Below are 18554 nucleotides of genomic sequence, written 5' to 3'. Positions count from 1 at the left end.
CCTAATCACAGCCTTGATCCAGATATTGATGCAAGAGCTAAAGACCGAAGGAAAGGTGAGAAAAGAGAGGCAAGTTATCGAAGCTTCTCGTCTTGCATTCATCAGAGCAAATACAAGAATGGCAAATTTCAAACGATCACAACAAGTTATATGATAGGAGAATTAATAAAATTACCCCGAAAGGCAAGTACCTCAAAAATTTGAACAACAGGTTAAGCAAACCATTTCACACTGCTACTATGCAGAGGCAAGGCACTTTCCACTAACAGGATGCTTCTGTCAGTCCAAAAAGACGCTCTGCCTACCACACAATTGAGTAACATCGTGTATGAATTTCAGTGTGCCAGTGTGATATCAGGTACATAAGCTGTATATCCCAGTGGTTGGCTGATCGAATCAAACAGCACATTCCTTTGGTTGTAACAGTCAAAGTACAGACCATGCTAAACTAGCCCACACTTGCTAAACCCTAAGCAAAATGCCTACTGTTAGATGTGATTCTGCGATTGGGCAGCACTTGCTGAATAATCCTGAGTGCACTAATAGCTACACTAAAAACCAATTCAAGATAATCAGTCGAGCTTGTAATGTTGCTCATTTACACTTACTAGAAGCAACATACATTCATACACAGGAACTCATTCTCCACAAACAAAAGGAATATGTCCACGCTTTACATCTTTTTTTAATTACCCAGGATCCCAGACAGTTTATAGTTTCTCATTGCTTTCTCCATGGGAATACCTCAGGGTTGATTTGCCAACCTGTCAGCACCCTTTTGTCCTGGAGTATAAATTATTGTGATCGTTCAAAATTTGGCATGCTTGCATTTGTCCTGTTGAGTGCAAGATGAAAAGCTTCAGCAACATGTCTCTTTTCAATAATTTTCAAGTTCTGTACTTCAAAAGTGAGAGTATATATTCTCAACATGAAGGCAGAATTTGACTGAAACAAAAACAGAAAATGCTAGAAATACTTAGCAGGTCAGGCAGCATCTGTGGAAAGAAAAAGATTTAATGTTTCAGGCTGATGACCCTTCATCAGTGCTTGGCTCACTTGGCTGACTGAATGTTTCATGATATTTTTGTAACATTTTACAAGAATGTCTAACTGAGGTAGCCCAAGTATGAACACGGACATAAAACAGAGGCAAGGGAAAGATGTTACAATTTCACAGATTCTTACCTGCCAGCCCTTCTTAATGAGATAAAACAGGGGAGTCAAACTGGGTGTCCGTGGCAGTAAACCTATCAAAAAGGTCACTCAAACCAAGTGGATGGAGATGGTACTGACACCAAGGCTCCGATATATATGAGGAGGTAATGGGGGATCAGGGCAGCTGTTTTGCATTCAGAAACTGTAAGCATGGGTTTTCCTCAGCTTTAAGGTGCTTTGCAGGGAGCACCACACCTCCTGGTACACAGCCGTGCTGGAAAGGCACATAATTCCTGGACGCAGCAGTCCTCATTCCCTTTTAAGTTAAGGATTTCACAAGGCCAGGGGAATCCAGCCGGTCTAAATCCTAAACTTCGGTCACCGAGCCACAATCTCCCTTTCTGATCCCTGCTTTTGGAAGTTAAAGTCCCCTCCTGAGTGTTTATTCCTCAGCCCCAGGACAGATGATCAGTGTCACAAAATTTCAGTAACATCCTCTGGTCTCCCACCACACCTAAAATGAACAAAACGTGTGAGGCATGCATTGAAATATTAAAATGAGCCATCAGCTTCCTGGGATTAGTTTGGTTGCTCGTCTCCCTCCTTAAAAAGAAATGAGCAGGTTTTAGGCGGGTTAGGCTCAGGTTTGTAATTTTTAAGATTTTATTTGACTCAACCCCACCTGTTTTGGAAGTTAAAATCCCCTCCTGAGCATTTCACTTCTCAGTCACAGGACTGAAGACCAGTGTCACAATAATTCAATAACTAAGGGCAGGTACGTAAAACAGCAGCCACTCTCCTTTGTTCCCTCAGGCATCCTGTGCATTAACATATAAAAGGGACCCTCTAAAAGGGACACCTTTATAATTAAATCTTCACAATGCACTGTGTTTAGAGGGGACGTTGCCCATCTCCCCTCACAGCAATTACTAGCATGCACAATCCCCTTGGTCTGCTTTAACAGGACTATGCCAACGTGTCTCCTACTTCTGGTGTCTCACAACATTTACCAGACACACCTCAGCTGCCAACTTTCACCTGATTTACTCAATCTTGTTACATGGATAGTAAAAATAACTGTCTCCCCCAAAAGATTATGGAGGCTGGCTCAAATGAAATTTTCAAGACTATGATTGACAGATTTTTAGTTGGTAAGGTGGTTAAGGTATACAGTATGGATTAAAGGTGGTTCAATGAAGTTGAGGCACAGATCAACCATGATCTGATTGGACAGGCTCAAGAAGATGAATGGCCTAAGCCTGCTTGTCTGTGAAAGAAGTGTAACATGCCTGCAAGAGGTATGGCAATTCCCAACCTGAAATATCTCATGCCCAATGTGGGTAAGGTATGGGGCTCCTGGCGCAGTGCTCTGATCTTGCTGTGGGGAATGGCAACATCTGTGGCCTATTGTCAGCTAGTCATCAAACATCAACACTATTGCCATGGCATCTCTGTGAAGCACCACAATGCCACTAGCTTCAATCCATTTATCTATTTCCTTAGTCCCAGGTGGTTATGCTTAGCTTGTGCCTTCCCTTCCTGCAGATCAGCACAGCAATGGGGTGCACAAGGGCAGGAAGACAATGATATTCAGGAGGTGGACACAGGGGGCCAATCTAGCATCTTGTGAACTGTGATGCTGTGGTGGAAGTTGAGGAGTATATTGGTGAAGAGCAAGATGAAGGAGATGATTCCCAATTCTCCACAATTCTCTTGGGAAGCGAGTTCCAAAGAATATTGACAGTTTGAGGGAAGAAATTCGTCCTCATCTCTGTCTTAAATAAAAGACCCCTTATTCTGAAACTAAGTCCCCTAGTTCATGACTCCCCCATGAGGGAAAGCACCCTCTCAGCACATACGCCACCAAGCCCCCTCAGATTCTTATATGTTGCAATAAGATCACTCCTCATTCTTCTAAACCACAGGTGTTGTACAGTATTGGCATTGCATCAATGAGTATAGTTTTGTTACTATATTCAATTGTATAGTATTGTTCTTGCACGATGTTGACACAGCAAATTGTATAGAATTGGTGTTGTATTGGACTGCAACAAATTTGTCACATTTCAAATGCTGTCAGCATTTGAAGGCTGCACTTTGTCGCCATCTCCTGGTTAAGGGGCAATACACAGTAATCTTGCCAGTTGACAAGAAAATAAGGCAAATTTTAATGACTACCCTCCACCCCACCACCAAACCGCCGCCCCCCACCCCCCCCCTCTCCCGCCCCACCCCCAGGGAGGCAGTATAATAGGGCAGGAAGGTCTGGGGTAGAGACCTTGTCACCTTCCCTACTTCCCATAATTAAGAAGTATTGAGGATTGCCTTCCCACCTGGAGACCAGTTGAGGCCCATAAGCGGCCAGTTAAGGGCCACTAAAAGGCCTCATCCTGCTGCCATTGGTAATCAACAGCGATGGGAAGGGGCAACACCATGTGGGCAAATTGCCAGGTGAACTCTGGTGGGTATGCCTGTGGCCTGGTGGGGGATCCTTTATTCTCGGACATCATGTGCCCAAAAGAGGGACCTGCTGGTGGCAAGGGAAGGACCTGGGGAAAGACACTTCCTGACCTTCACAGTGACATCCCCCACCAACCCTGCTGCAACTTGCTGGAGCCTTTCGGTCTGGCCCTGGTAATCCTACCTTTTTCCAGGAGTTCCAGAGATGACCTTCATTCAGGGCCTCCTGCAGTACCAGCAGTGGCCACAACACCGAGTGCTGCTGCTGATATCGGAGAGCTGCTGGCCTATGATTGGCTACTTTCGGAGGCGGGACATTTGCCTTGCTCCAGAAAGCGCGGTGGGAAATTGTCTCGTTCCAGCAGTAGTGGATGAAGGTCAGTGCATTCCTGAACAGAGCATCTGTAACCTGCTTAATACAAATGTGGGCAGCTGATTGGAAGACACTGCAAAGATCACCCACTGACCCCTGGAAGGAGCCAGAGGCATAGAAGTTGAGGGCAGCTGTGACCTTTAGAGCCACCGGCATGGGGTGCCCACCCAAACAGTTAGTGGAGATCTCAGGGCCAATCATCTGACAGATATAGTTGACTGTCTCCCTTGACAGTCGGACCCTCCTTCGGCACTGCACCTTAGTCATATTGAGGTAGCTGCTTTGCTGCCTGTATACCCTAGCAGCGGATAGTGGCGTCTTCTGCAGTCCCTTCCACCTTGGTCCACCTCTTGGCCCTGTGCCCCTTGTGCCTGCGCCTGGCCTCCCAAAGATGGCTCCCCAGGAGGCCGAATGTCTACTCCTGGCCTCCTCCTTATTCTATCCCTCCCTTCCTCTTCAGAGGAGCTGCCTCCAGTGGAGAGTTCAGCTCTCATTCCCAGGCTAAGGGAAGGCTTCCTGAAACCTGTGGGCCCAAAAAAATTACTCACTGCAGAATGCTGACCTGAAGGTTAAGAGTCCAGACAAAGCAGCTGGTGTGCGTCTTGAAGTATTGCAGATCACACAGGCAGGTTTTTAAAACTTTCATAAATAAATACTTGACAGTGCACACTCGTGACCCCAGTGAGCCCTCTTATCCCACCTATGGATGAGGTTTATACAAATGTGTCCTACCTGCCTGCCTGTTGTGGCGTTGCACCAACCCGAAGATTGCACGGGTGCCGAAAAATTGGTTGGTGAGTCAAGGGCCTTAAGTGATCAGTTAATTATGGTGGCTGCGCGTCAGAGATCATCGCACGCCCACCCAGTGGGTGTGACGTTGGGTCCTCACCCTCTCACACCAACTGGAAAATTCAACTAATAGTGACCAAGGTTGCAAAATAAAAATTCCAGAGTACACAATGGGCTGTCATTTCTGAGTTCCAGAGGGTCATATTGGCGGGAGGGGGGGTCACCCCAAAGATGCACTGGGAATCCCCTTTGGAGGTTCCCAGGTAAAGTTTGCATGGCAATTGCCTGGCACAGGGAATCATCCGAAAATGCGACTTAAATCACAAACTTCGGATTGTTCTGACTGAGTTACATAATTAGTTACCCAGAAAATGTTAGAAGGATTAAAACCACTTTTAGCTTCTGGGTAACTATTGTACAACCCGGGGAACTCAACCCACATCACCAACTACTCCGCCCAATGGATTCCCTCACCCCCAAGGGACTACAACCCCCAACAGGAACTCCCCAACCCACAGAATAACCCCAATCCCACGAGGACTCTTCCTCAGGCTAGATTCTCACCCCCACTCCTCCCCCAGGCCCATCCCAACCTGACCCGAAGCCTGACCTCTCCATTCTCTGATCCCCGGCCCCCCGACACACGACCTCTGACCCCCGACCTCCAACTCTCCCAATCCTGACCTCTGAACCCCTGACCTCCAACTCGCTGCCCTTCAACACCCCCACAACCTCCGATTCCTTCAAGCCTCCGATCGCCTCCAACCTCCAATCCCCCCCATCCCTCAAATCCTACCGACTTATCTTAGACACTTACCTTCTCCCTGGCTGGTCAAGGACCTTTAAATTTGGCTGAACCTTTAACTTACCTGCATAACGGCAGCTAGTGCCATAAAAAAGGGGATGTAGCCTTCTTCTCTGTAGCTCAGCTGTTCTTCGACACTAGGCCCCAGGGACGCACTGCACTGCCTGGATCTCAGCTGGCCTGAGACAGGCTGAGAAAAAAAAATTAAAGTAAAAGACTGGGAATGGAGTGACAATACAATGCTGATTGTCACTCCAAGGAAGTTCAGGCCCAATATTTCTAAAAGACAGAAGGAATGACAAAGGAGGAGGGGTAGCACTTATAGCAAAGGATGATATATGATCATTAGTGAAAAAGGAGCTTGGCTCAGAAGATCATGAAGTAGAATCACTATGGGTGGAGGAGAGGAGTAGCAAGAGTCAGAAAATGCTGATGTTGAGTAGTTTATAGACCCCCAAACAGTGATTATACTGTTAGAAGAGCATCAACAACAAATTATTGGAGCGTGTAACAAAGGCAATATAATAAATGCGCGGGACTTTAATCTTTATAAAGATTCGATCGATCAAATTGGCAAGGGTAGTCTAGAAGATGAATTTGTATAATGTTTTTATGAGTGTTTCCTGGAGCAATATGTTGTGGAACCAACTGGGGTTAAAGCTATTTTAGGTCTTGTATTGTGTTGTGTTATGAGGCAGGGTTAATTAATAATCCCATAGTAAAAGATCACAGGGAACTTCTGAGCATAATACAATTGAATTGTTCAGTTTGAAAGCACCATATTCCAACCACAAACAAGAATCTTAAATTTAAACAAAGCCAATTGCATAGGTATAGGGGTGAAGTGACTAAGGCTGATTGGATAAATGGACAAAAAGGTATGGCTGTAAAATAAACAGTGGGAAATGTTTAAAAAGCAATTCAAAATGTTCAACAAAAAATACATTCCATTGAATAGCAAAAACACAGCAAGAAAGATCCATCCATGGCTTACACAGGAAGTTAAGGATAGTATTAGATTAAAAGAAGAGGCTTATAAGCTTGCAAAGAATAATAGCAAGTCCGAGGATTGGAAATGTTTAAGAAACCCAGCAAAGACCACCAAAAAGCTGATTAAAAGTGAAGAAATGGAATATGAGAGCAAACTAGCCAGGAATATAAAACAGGGGGAGGTGGTGGCTGTGGTGGGGGTGGAGGTGTAGTGGTATGGTCACTTGACTGGTAATCCAGAGACCCAAGGTAACGCTCAGGGAACACAGGTTTGAATTTGAATTCAATAAAAAAGCTGGAATTAAAAGTCTAATGATGACCATGAGACCATTGTTGATTGTCGTAAAAGCACATCTGGTTCACTAATGTCCTTTAGGGAAGGAAATCTGCCATCCTCACCCGGTCTGGCTTATCTGTGACTCCAGATCCGCAGTAATGTGGCTGGCTCTTAAACGCCCTCTCAAAATGGCCCAGAAAGCCACTCACTTGTAACAAACTGCTACAAAGTCAATAAAAAAGAAAGAAACCGGACAGACCACCTGGCATCGACCGAGGCACCAGGAATGAGAACAGCAAACCTGTCAACCCTGCAAAGTCCTTCTTAAGAACGTCTGGGGGCTAGTTCCAAAATTGGGAGAGCTGTCTCACAGACTAGTCAAGCAACAGCCTGACATAGTCATCCTCACAGAATCATACCTTACAGATAATGTCCTAGAAACCACCATCACCATCTCTGGGTATATCCTATCCCACCGGCAATACAGACCCAGCAGAGGTGCTGGCACAGTGGTATACAGTCGGGAGGTGGTTGCCCTGGGATTCCTCAACATCAACTCCAGACACCATGAAGTGTCATGGCATCAGGTCAAACATGGGCAAGGAAACCTCCTGCTCATTGCCATGTACTGCCCTCCCTGATGAATCAGTGCTCCTCCATGTTGAACACCACTTGGTGGAAGCATTGAGGGTAGCAAGGGCACAGAATGTACTCTGGGTGGGGGACTCCAATGTCGATCACCAAGGTGGCTCGGTAGTACCACCGCTGGCCAAGTCATAAAGGTCATAGTTGCTAGGCTACATCTCAGCAGGTAGAGAGGGAACCAACAAGAGGGAAAAACATATTTGACCTCATCCTCCCAACCTGTCTGCTGCAGATGCATCTGTCCATGACAGGTAGGAGTGACCACCGCACAGTCCTATGGAGACAAAGGCCTGTCTTCACTTGAAGATACTCTCCATTGTGTTGTGTGGCACTACTAAAGCACTAAATGGGATAGATTTCAAACAGATCTAGCAACTCAAGACTGGGCATCAATGAGGCACTGTGGGCCATCAGCAGCAGCAGAATTATACTCAACCACAATCTGTAACCTCATGAACCAGCATATCCCCCACTCTACCATCACCACCAAGCCAGGGATCAACCCTGGTTCAATGAAGAGTGCAGGAGGGCATGCCAGGAGCAGCATCAGGCATACCTAAAAATGAGGTGTCAACCTGGTGAAGCTATAACACAGGACTACTTGCAACCAAACGGCATAAGCAGCAAGCAATAGACAGTCCTGTCATATCCAGTCATGAATGGCGGTGGACAATTAAACAACTCATTGGAGGAGGTGGCTCCACAAATATTGCCATCCTCAATGATGGAGGAGCCCAGCACATCAGTGCAAAAGTTAAGGCAGAAGCATTTGCAACAATCTTCATTCAGAAGTGCCAAGTGGGTGATCCATCTTGGCCTCCTCCGGAGGTCCCCAGCATCACAGATGCCCAACTTCAGCCAGTTCGAGTCACTCCAGCTGATAGCAAGAAACGGTTGAAGGCACTGGTTACTGCAAAGACTATGGGCCCTGACAATATTGTGGCAATAGAACTGAAGACTTGTGGACCAGAACCTGCCGCAACACTGACCAAGCTGTTCCAGTACAGCTACAACACTGGCATCTACCCAGCAATATGAAAAATTGTCCAGGTATGTCCTGTACACAAAAAGCAGGACAAATCCAACTCAGCCAATTACCATCCCATCAGTCTACCCTCCATCATCAGCAAAATGATGGAAGAGGTCATCAACAGTGCTAACAAGCATCACTTGCTTAGCAATAACCTGCTCACTGATGCCCAGTTTGGGTTCCGCCAGGGCCACTCAGCTCCTGACCTCATTACAGCCTTGGTTCAAAAATGGATAAAAGAGCTGAAACCCCGAGGTGAAATGAGGGTGACTGCCCTTGACATCAAGGTAGCATTTGATGGAGAGTTGCATCAAAAACTAGCAAAACTGGAGACAATGGGAATCAGGGGGAAAACTCTCCACTGGTTGAAGTCATGCCTAGCACAAAGGAAGGTGGCTGTGGTTGTTGGAGGTCAGTCATGTCAGCTTTAGGACATCCTGCAGGAGTTCCTCAGGTAGTGTCCTTGGCCCAAACATCTTTAGCTGCTTCATCAATTATCTTCCTTCCATCATAAGGTCAGAAGTGGGGATGCTCGCTGATGATTGCACAATGTTCAGCATCATTCACCACTCCTCAGATACTGAAGCAGTCCATGTCCAAATGCAGCAAGACCTGGACAATATCCAGGCTTGGGCTGACAAATGGCAAGTAACATTCGCATCACTCAAGTGTCAGGCAATGACCATCTCCAACAAGAGAGAATCCAACCATTGCCCCTTGACATTCAATGGCATTACCATCACTTAATTCCCCACTATCAACATCCTGGAGGTTACCATTGACCAGAAACAGAACTGGACTAGCCATATAAACACCGTCCAGGACAAAGCAGCCCCCTTGATTGGCACCACATCCACAAACATTCACTCCCTCCACCACCATTGCACAGTGGCAGCAGTGTGTACCATCTACAAGATGCACTGCAGGAATTCACCAAGGTTCCTTCAACAGCACCTTCCAAACCACAACCACTACCAACTAGAAGGACAAGGGCAACAGATGCATGGGAACACCACCACCTGGAAGTTCCCCTTCAAGTCACTCATCATCCTGACTTGAAAATATATCGCCGTTCCTTCAATGTCGCTGGGTCAAAATCCTGGAACCCCCTTCCTAACAGCAATGTGGGTGTACCTACACCACATGGACTGCAGCGGTTCAAGGCAGCTCACCACCAACTTCTCAAGGGCAACAAGGGATGGGCCATAAATGCTGGCCCAGCCAGCAAAGCCCACATCCCGTGAATGAATTTTTTAAAAATTGGGTAGCTGTTTCAAAGAGCAGGCACGGGTCAATGAGCCAAATGGCTTCCTTCTGTGCTTTCTCATTCTATGGTTCTATGAATTCAGTTAACACTAAGATAATTAAAAATGATAATATGGTATTTCTTTCAAATTCTAATTATTGACAGTTAGATTTAATCAATTCTATGCATTACTGTAGTAAAGAAGGAATGCAATTAGATAAAGGAAATCAAACTGGGTTTGTTTTCTAATTAATCACGTATTATGTTAATATGTGGAGGTAGTCTCAATCTTAGAAGCCTCAGCTTTGGCTGAATTTTTGGAATCAGGTTTTCACATCAAACATTTATAATGGAACATGAATATGTTGTGTATTGTAATGGCTGCTTGAATATCAATAACCCCAGAGATACACTGATCTAGATTTTCAAGACTAACTGTAATTAGACAGTTGCCATCTGAATACAAGCAGCAGTGAAGAAGAAAGCAGAAACCACAAGCAGAAAAGTGACGGCATGGGCACAAAATCTGGAGGAACATGTTATATATGTGTTATATGTTATATATGTGTTCAGTTCTGGGTGCCACAGCTTAGGAAGGACATATTGATTTTGGAGGGAATGCTGTCTAGATTTACCTGAATGGTACCTGGACTCCAGGAGTTAAGTTACGAAGGGAGATGACATGGACTAGGTTTGCATTCCCTGGAATTTACAAGGTTAAGCGATGATTTGATTGAAGTTTTCACCATGTTAATGGGGAATTGATAGGTTGGACAGAGAGAAACTAGTTGGGGAGTTGAGAACTAGAGGACATAATGTAAAATTTAGAGGCGGACCTTTCAGGAGTGGAATTTGGAAACACTCTTACATGTCAAAAGTGGCAGCTTCCACAAACTGAAATTGATACTAGACAATTGTTAATATGAAATCTGGGCTTGATAGATTTTTGTTAGAAAAAAGATATTAGGGATATAGGACAAAAGTGGGTATCTGGAGTTAGATCACAGATTAGCCATGATTTCATTAAGTTGCAGAACAGCCGGACAGCCTAAATAACCTACTATTGTTCCAATGGTCCTTTGACAATTAACTAAAAGTAATATCTTCAAATGCAATTACAGAGTTGCAATTTTAAGAAATAACCAGGGAGCTGATTTCAAGTGGATAAAGAAAATCTAGCCGAGAGGAACTATATAGTTTTCTATGAAGTTTTCATCACACTTTTCCCTTCTCCTCTGCTGTTATAGCAAACGTTTGAAATATTTTACCTGTTTTATATGAAGATATATATATATATATATAGTGGGAATGCTACATCTGGTGCTACTTGATAAGAGGTGCCTTTAATAGTTACAGCACTGCAGGATGTTAATTGATGTTTTATTCTGAATTGCTTTTCCAAAACATATAATGACATTTACAAATTATGTTAGTTAGAAGTGGAAATATTTCAAATGACCTTGAAGCACTTTCATTTCTTGGCAATCACAAGTCGTATGGTTTTACAACAGGCGTTTAAGAAGTGTCTGGGAAGTGCTCAGAACCAAATACAACAGGACAATTGCTATGCTTAACTTCAATGTTGGAGCTTAGCAAAGTTGATTTTAGCATAATTGTAAACAATATTACCATAGCTAGCATCAGTCTGGTAAGTCTTACTACTCAATGTAGAAGTCCTGCTCTGAATTAATTCAAAGACTTACCTGATGCGGTTTTGTCAAAGATATTAAGCATGTTCTACTTAGTTTCAAGTTGAATAAACTTACAGATGTTGACAAGGAGGAATTTGCTTTCTTTCAGTGCTCTGTCAAAATTGCCTTTGTTCAGCACAAGGACACTTTTACCTTCGTTAATCTGGGGCTGTTTGTCTCTCCATGTCTTGGTATCATTTCTTTCCTTTATATTCTGGGTGTTGTGCTCAGCCCAGGTTGCAGACAAAAAAGCGAGTAATATAAGCATAAAAACTGAGATTCGCATATTGTGGTTGAAAGCAAGTCAGAGCTGAAAATTCAATCACTCTTTATTTTTCACTGGCACGGAATCTTTTACACAAAATCTCAAGATAACCAGATCAAACAACTCGTGCACTTGTGCACCTAAATTTTAAAAAGTGGTTAAATAAAGCATCTACAATCAACCTATTTAAACAATGATGAAACACCATAGTTTGACCTTGCTACAGATACAAGGTTACATCTGTTAGCAAACTGAATCTGGATTTGTTCATGATCCACAACCCTTACAATACTTTCCCCAAAGTCAAGAGATGAAGGTCCTATTATTTCATGCACTGTTCTCCATTGGCAGTTTGGTACAAATACTGTATATCTATGGAATTCAAATAATCTTTTTTCTATTGGGTGAACTTGCTGAGCTTAAGTATTTGTTTCCTATCACATTACCTGTGACCATATCAAGTGTGCAAATTTTACCCTGCACTGTTAAACTACTGTAGTTTTCATGATTGAGAAAAAGAAAGTTTTTCAGAAATAGGAAAAAATAAACAACCTGTGAGAGCACATGTTGACATGTCAGTTAAGAAGGGTTACCATTGAAAATACTTGCAGCACAACCCCCTCACATCAAACCTGGTCAAGACAAATCACAGAGGCTACAATATTCCAACCAGGTTAATATGATCAGTTAAAATCAAATTCAGTGCCTGATTCAGAAGCAACAAAGACTTTTACAATAGTTTCTGTGTAAACAGGGCTATCAGAAGTCAACCATTAATAACTAGAGGGTAAACTTGAATGCTTCTAGTTAACAAGAAAATAACAAGAATCCGAGATGACAGGTGACGAGCACATGCACACTCTGAGCTGGAAGAGCCACTTACCATATTAGTATAGGCACTCAAAGAGATGGCCAGGACCCCCATCTGAATCAGGGGGAAGGTTTCCCCTCATCGGCGGGCAGGCCCAGGAGTGGCCAAGCAATGGTTCACCGCCCGCGCTCAGGCCCCGACTGCAATTTCATACTGGCTGGCCAATTAACAGCCAGCATGAATCGCATGCTGAAACGCTCAGCGCTCCTGGGGTGGCGGGGAGGAGGTCGAGCGCGGAGGTCAGCGCATGTGTGTGGGTGCGCTCAGTGAAAGCTCCCTGAAGGTACAGAGCTGCCTCAGAGAGCTGAAGATTTCTAACATTATAAGTAAAGATTTTAAAATTAGGGTAAACACGTCCCCTCATGTGACTCTGTCATATGAGCAGGGACATGTTAAAAATGAGGTTTAAAAAATGTTATTTTACTTTTAATTACCATCAGAAGCCTCATCCCACCCGTGGATGAGGGTTTCCTCAAAAATCCACAGGCCACTTGGCCTTTTCGCTCACCTGCGAAGCCGCAAGGTTTGACATGCAGGGAAAAATTCACTTTAATTAATTTATTAATGGGCTTAACAGCCCCCTTAAATGTCAGCGGGAGCGCTGCCGACTCCCGTGTGTGCCCGCCATCTGAAATATTGACGAAGACACGATGACATCGGGAAGCTTGCCCGACGTCATCGCGTGCTATTTCACACTCGAGCATGTTGGGCACATGCCCACACGCCGAGCTGAAAATCCAGCCCCAGGTGTTCAAAACTTTAAAAATGCAAAAAAGCAAATAAGGGGTCTAAGGCCAGAATTTTCCCATTGGTGTGCGGGGCAGGGTCCCGTACGCCTGCGCGTAAAATGACGCTCAGTGACATCGGGCGAGGACCCTGACATCACCGCGCGCCATCACGATATTTCGTTGGGTGGGTGCGCCATGATATCCGATGCGTACCCGCCATTAATTAATGGGCCACTTACGACCCTTAACTCACCAATCGATGGCGAGTTTTTGGCGCCCATGCAATCGTCGGGTCTGCGCATGGGTACAACGGGCAGGTGGGACACATTTGTATTAACCTCATCCACGGGTGGGATAAGAGGGCTCACTGGGGTCATGAGTGTGCACTGTCAAATATTGATTTTTCAAAGTTACTGATACTTGCCTGTGTGATGTGCAGTTATTCAAAACGCATTCCAGCCGCTTGGACTGGACTCACAACTTTCAGTGAGGAATGTTTTTTGGGATTACAGGTTTCAGGAAGCCTTCCCTTAGCCTTGGGATGGGAGTTGTGCTCTCCACTGGAGGCACCTCCTCTGAGGAGGAAGGGAGGGCCAGAAGGGGGAGGAGGCCAGGGCTAAACATTCAGCCTCCAGGGGAACCACCTTTGGGAGGACAAGCTCAGGCACAAGGGGTGCAAGGCCAAGAGGTAGTCCAAAGCAGAAGGGGCCGCAGAAGATGCCTCTATCCTGTTGCCAGGGTATACAGGTGGCAAAGCAACTACCTCAATATGACTGAGGTGCAGTGCCGAAGGAGGCTCCGTCTCTCAAGGGAGACAGTCAACTATATCTATCAGATGATTGGGCCTGAGATCTCCGCGAATTGTGTGGGTGGACACCTCATACCAGTGGTTCTAAAGGTCGCAGCTGCCCTCAACTTCTATGCCTCCAGCTCTTTCCAGAGGTCGGTGGGTGATCTTTGTGGTGCCTCCCAATCAACTGTCCACATTTGTGTCAAGCAGGTCACAGACTCTTTGTTCAGACAGGCATTGACCTTCATCCAGTTCCGTTGGCATCAGGCCAGCCAGACACAGCGAGCCAGAGGCTTCGCGGCCATTGCTGGCTTCCCCCATGTCCAGGGCGCAATAGACTGTACATATGTGACCATCAAGGCACCAGCAGGTGAGCCCGGTGCCTTCGTCAACAGGAAGGGCTTTCACTCCATGAACGTGCAGATAGTGTGTGACCACAGGATGCTGATTCTGCAAATCTGTGCAAGGTACCCAGGTAGCTCCCATGACGCCTACATCCTCAGACACTTCCAGGTGCCAGGGCTTTTCAGTGCTCCAGCCCGGCTGGATGGATGGCTGCTGGGTGACAAGGGCTATCCCCTCAGAAGGTGCCTCATGACACCTCTCCGCCATCCAACAACAGAACCTGAGCAGCGGTACAATAGGAGCCACGGCATCACAAGGGCTATAATGGAGAGAGCCATCGGTCTTCTCAAGATGAGCTTCCAATGCCTGGACAGATCAGGGGACGCACTCCAGTACCCCCCAGATCGTATGTAGATGATAGTGGTTGCATGCTGCACTCTCCACGATCTTGCGCTGGAAAGAGGGGACACAGTGGACGATGAAGACATTGACGCAGTGGCTGCGGCTGCACATGATGAGTCCAGCAGTGAATCCGAGAATGAGCAGACACAGGGAAATGCTGAGGGGGTAGATGCTGACCTGGGCATACTGCAGGGAGGCAGGGACACCCGGGAGGCTTTAATCCAATGAACCTTCAGCTAGCACACCACAGATGGACCTCCAGGACAAGCCTGCACTGCAGGCTTCATGCTCGATACTTGAGTGCAAAATCTGCCTAGTTAGGAACATTAACTAAGGGCCTTGTTAATAAAGCTGAATGTCCCACAAATCACTCATAAAATTATTGGAAAATATCCACCTGCAGAAGAAAAGAGGCGCCTTCAGCCATGGTGACATGTCTGATTTCAATATTACAACCAAAGGAACTTAAGGAAACAAAATGACTAAGGTGTTAAATATCATACCAACTCATAAAGACCTCATTGCGGGCCAACACAAAAGCACCAGTGATAAACCCGTGGTGTGCCTAAGGTGCCTTCTGTTTACTTTTCTGGGTGCTACATCTTGGTGCTGCCCCATCGCTCAGAGTGGCATCTGAGACAGCCTGCTGGCTCTGCTGTCTTGTTGGCCTCAATGATCTTGGCAGTCGCCCTCTGGCCCGTGGACCCTGTGCTGACCCTGTCTGGGAGGGAGTTCCACAGCTGGCATCTCCCCAGTCATCACAGCTTCACCGGATGCAAAAGCAACTGGCAGAGAGGCAGAGGATCTGCTGCTCTCATCCGGAGCACCCTGAGAGGGGCTCACAGAGACGACTGGCAGCTGCTGAGCCGATGTAAGGTCACTTCGGACCTCCCTTCTCACCGTGGATGGATGGGCACTGAGCTGGGACACTTGGTGCCCACACCATCTCCCACATTGGCAATGACCAGCTGAGGTTAATGCTGATGTGAGGGCTTGCTGGTCAGAGCGCATCCCCAGGAAGCCCTGATTGGTCTCCGGGAGTAGCCTCTCCATGAGAGTCGCCACTCTCTCCATGGAGGATGCACGGCATTCGGACATGAGGCTCATTGCATCGGTGCTGGTCCACACAGACTCCTCCACCAGGAACAACAAGCCAAGCATAGCCTCATGTATCTCCACCAGATGCTCCCACACATCCAGTCGCATTTCCTGCATTTGCTGCATTGCAGACAACTCCAGAGGCACATCATCAGGCACCGAATGAGCATGTGCCTGGTCCCCTGCAGCCCTCCAACTGCTGGCGCCATGGGCACTCTCTGTCTCTGCTAGCTCCTCCAGCGGCTGTGAAGTGCCCTCACCGCTGTGCCCCGGGGCACTAGGCGATGTTCTAATTCCCACTGAGGTGCTAGTATCTGTGCTGGTGCCTGCCTGGCAGAGATGGTGTGACGCTGGTGAGACTTCAGGGCCCTCAGTTGTGAGAGGAGGCCTCGGCTGCTCGTCCTCCCAGCCCTGCTCTGATGATGCTGAAAGGAAGAACAAGGACATTGGAACAGTTAATGTGGAGACAATGTCAATGTGCATCATAATGTCCCCCGGATCATTATGCGCTCATCCTTCCATAAGCAATGGTCAAGCCATGTTGCAAACTTCAATCACTGAACAGTCAGCACTGCCATGGCTGTTGGGAGAACAATGCTGACCTCACTGCTGACAAACATACCTGCCCGTGGAACCCCAGCCTCACCGACACCGGTGGATCTGGGTGCATGGTGCCACTCCAAATCTAGGGCCTCCTGCTTGAAGCAGCTGAGAATCACCAACTGGGCCGGCCCTCTGCCAGTCTTTACCTGCTCGGCAGCATTATGTGCATTCTTCTCCTGAAAAGGAGAGAAGAACATTGATTAGTGCTACTTGTACCTGGATTCTCTTCGCGCACGGCCCACCCCAACCAGAGTAGGACATTGCAGGGCTCCAGTGTCTCCTCATCCTGCTGCTGCCCAACCTTCACACAAAGATATTAGGCCTGTCTCCCCCCACCCCTTCACCCCCTTGGCCAAACGCTGCCTACATCACATTTGGCACAACACGGTCTAACCTTCCATAACAAGGAGGCACAAGCACGTGGAGCGCAGGGGGCAGCAGATCGATCGGTGCCACGCCACCTTGAAGCTCCCTTCCCAGCATGTCATCAGCCTGACTTTGACATGTCCTGGAATTCCAGCACTGTGCCTGGATGCAGCTCCTTCAGGTTGCCCCCAAAACAGTCATGTGGGTCTCAGTGTACCACATGCTGCGGGGGCAGAACCCATCTCTTCACCACCCTCTCAGGGTGACCTCGGCATGGGCAATATCTGCTGGCCCACCCAGCGAGGGACACACGTGGTCAATGATTCAATGCAGTCACTACACTCAGCCTTGGGGCAGGGGGTGTCACCAGTGGGCAGAGCCTACCTGCTGGGTTAAGTGACCAATGCCAGCATGGTAGTCACCCTTCCTGAGCACAACAAGTCGTTGAAGTGCTTGCGACACTGGATCCAGGTGCGTCGTACCATGTTGCGGGAGCTCACCACCTCCGCCACCTCCTCCCAGGCACATTTGGTCATGTGGGGGGGGGCTTCCTTCTCCTGTCCTGGGGTATGAGGACCTCCCGTTGTGACGCCACCTCCTTGAGGAGGCCAGCAAGGCAATTGTCAGGAAAACGAGGGGCACAGTGCCCCCTGTCCTACCCTCCTGCCTGGCCTGCTCACCAGCAGCGTTCTGGGGAGCCCTTCCACTGGCCAACATTTGCAGCCTTTGACAGGCTGCAGCTACTTTTTAAAACAGGCCACCGGGTTACCATTGGACCCAGTGGTCATCACACTCCCGCCGCTGCCCGCCCACTCCCGCTGTCCTCAGGAGCTGCGATTCATGTCAGGTGGACATTAATTGGCCCGCCCGCGTAAAATGGCAGAGCGGACCTGATCGTAGGCGGTGATCGGGTCCATGCCCACCCGCCTCACCTGACCGACAGGCAGGAAATTCTGCCCTAAGGCTTGTTAGATGCACCTTTTATTAATTGACTAGACCTGGACAGCACGGTTGCATTCAGGAAAACTGGGACTACATGTGGCCTAATCTGCAGTCCTTAAAGCAAGTGCCACAAACCATCCAAAAAGTTCAGTTTTAAAAATGATTTACTGAATGTGGGGCCCAATGGAATGGGACTGTTTCTCCTGGCTCCACGTAAAGTCCTTACTGGCCACTGCTTACCTTCCCTCTTCAATTGTTGCCTCTTCCTCTTTCCCAATCGCTGCCCCTCCCCCCCAACATATTCCATTACCACCCTCCTTTCTGGTCGTTTTCCCTCTCTCCTCAAAGGCAAGTTCAAAGAAGTTGAATTGAAGAAGTTTCTGAAGATGGAAGGAGATGAAGGAAAGCACCAGGATTCAGAGAGAGCCCTGGGCTTTGATAGCCATACTCTTGTCGCTAGTATTAAAAAAGGAAAAATAGTACACATTTTGAATTTTGCTTTATTATGAACACTGAATGATGTCACTGTCATGAGAGAACCACCCAGTCTGTATCAGGCCCCCTTTGGAAGAATCTCTACAGATTGTGCTGATGAAAGGTGGTGGGTGGACTGTGTGCATTCGCTGTTTCCCCTTGGGGAAAGAGTGATCTTAAAGCACAAGAGCATGAAGTAACAGCTGTGA

General features: G+C 47.0%; 1 protein-coding gene across 1 annotated transcript in view; it reads right to left on the bottom strand.

Moving 5' to 3' along the window:
* Positions 1-11504, bottom strand: part of LOC121288361 (protein disulfide-isomerase-like) — a 37823-nt gene extending 26319 nt beyond the window's left edge. The window contains exons 1-5 of the mRNA XM_041206914.1: positions 11474-11504; positions 10406-10472; positions 6972-7071; positions 5647-5772; positions 176-191 (exon numbers count right to left, since the gene is read on the bottom strand). Of these exons, the coding sequence (XP_041062848.1) occupies positions 176-191; positions 5647-5772; positions 6972-7071; positions 10406-10472; positions 11474-11504 (340 nt within the window). The remainder of the gene's footprint in view (positions 1-175; positions 192-5646; positions 5773-6971; positions 7072-10405; positions 10473-11473) is intronic.
* Between the last annotated feature and the right edge of the window lie 7050 nt (positions 11505-18554).

The sequence above is a fragment of the Carcharodon carcharias genome, chromosome 15, assembly GCF_017639515.1.
Source record: "Carcharodon carcharias isolate sCarCar2 chromosome 15, sCarCar2.pri, whole genome shotgun sequence".
NCBI lineage: Eukaryota > Metazoa > Chordata > Chondrichthyes > Lamniformes > Lamnidae > Carcharodon > Carcharodon carcharias.
This window is presented reverse-complemented; position numbering and strand designations above follow the sequence as displayed.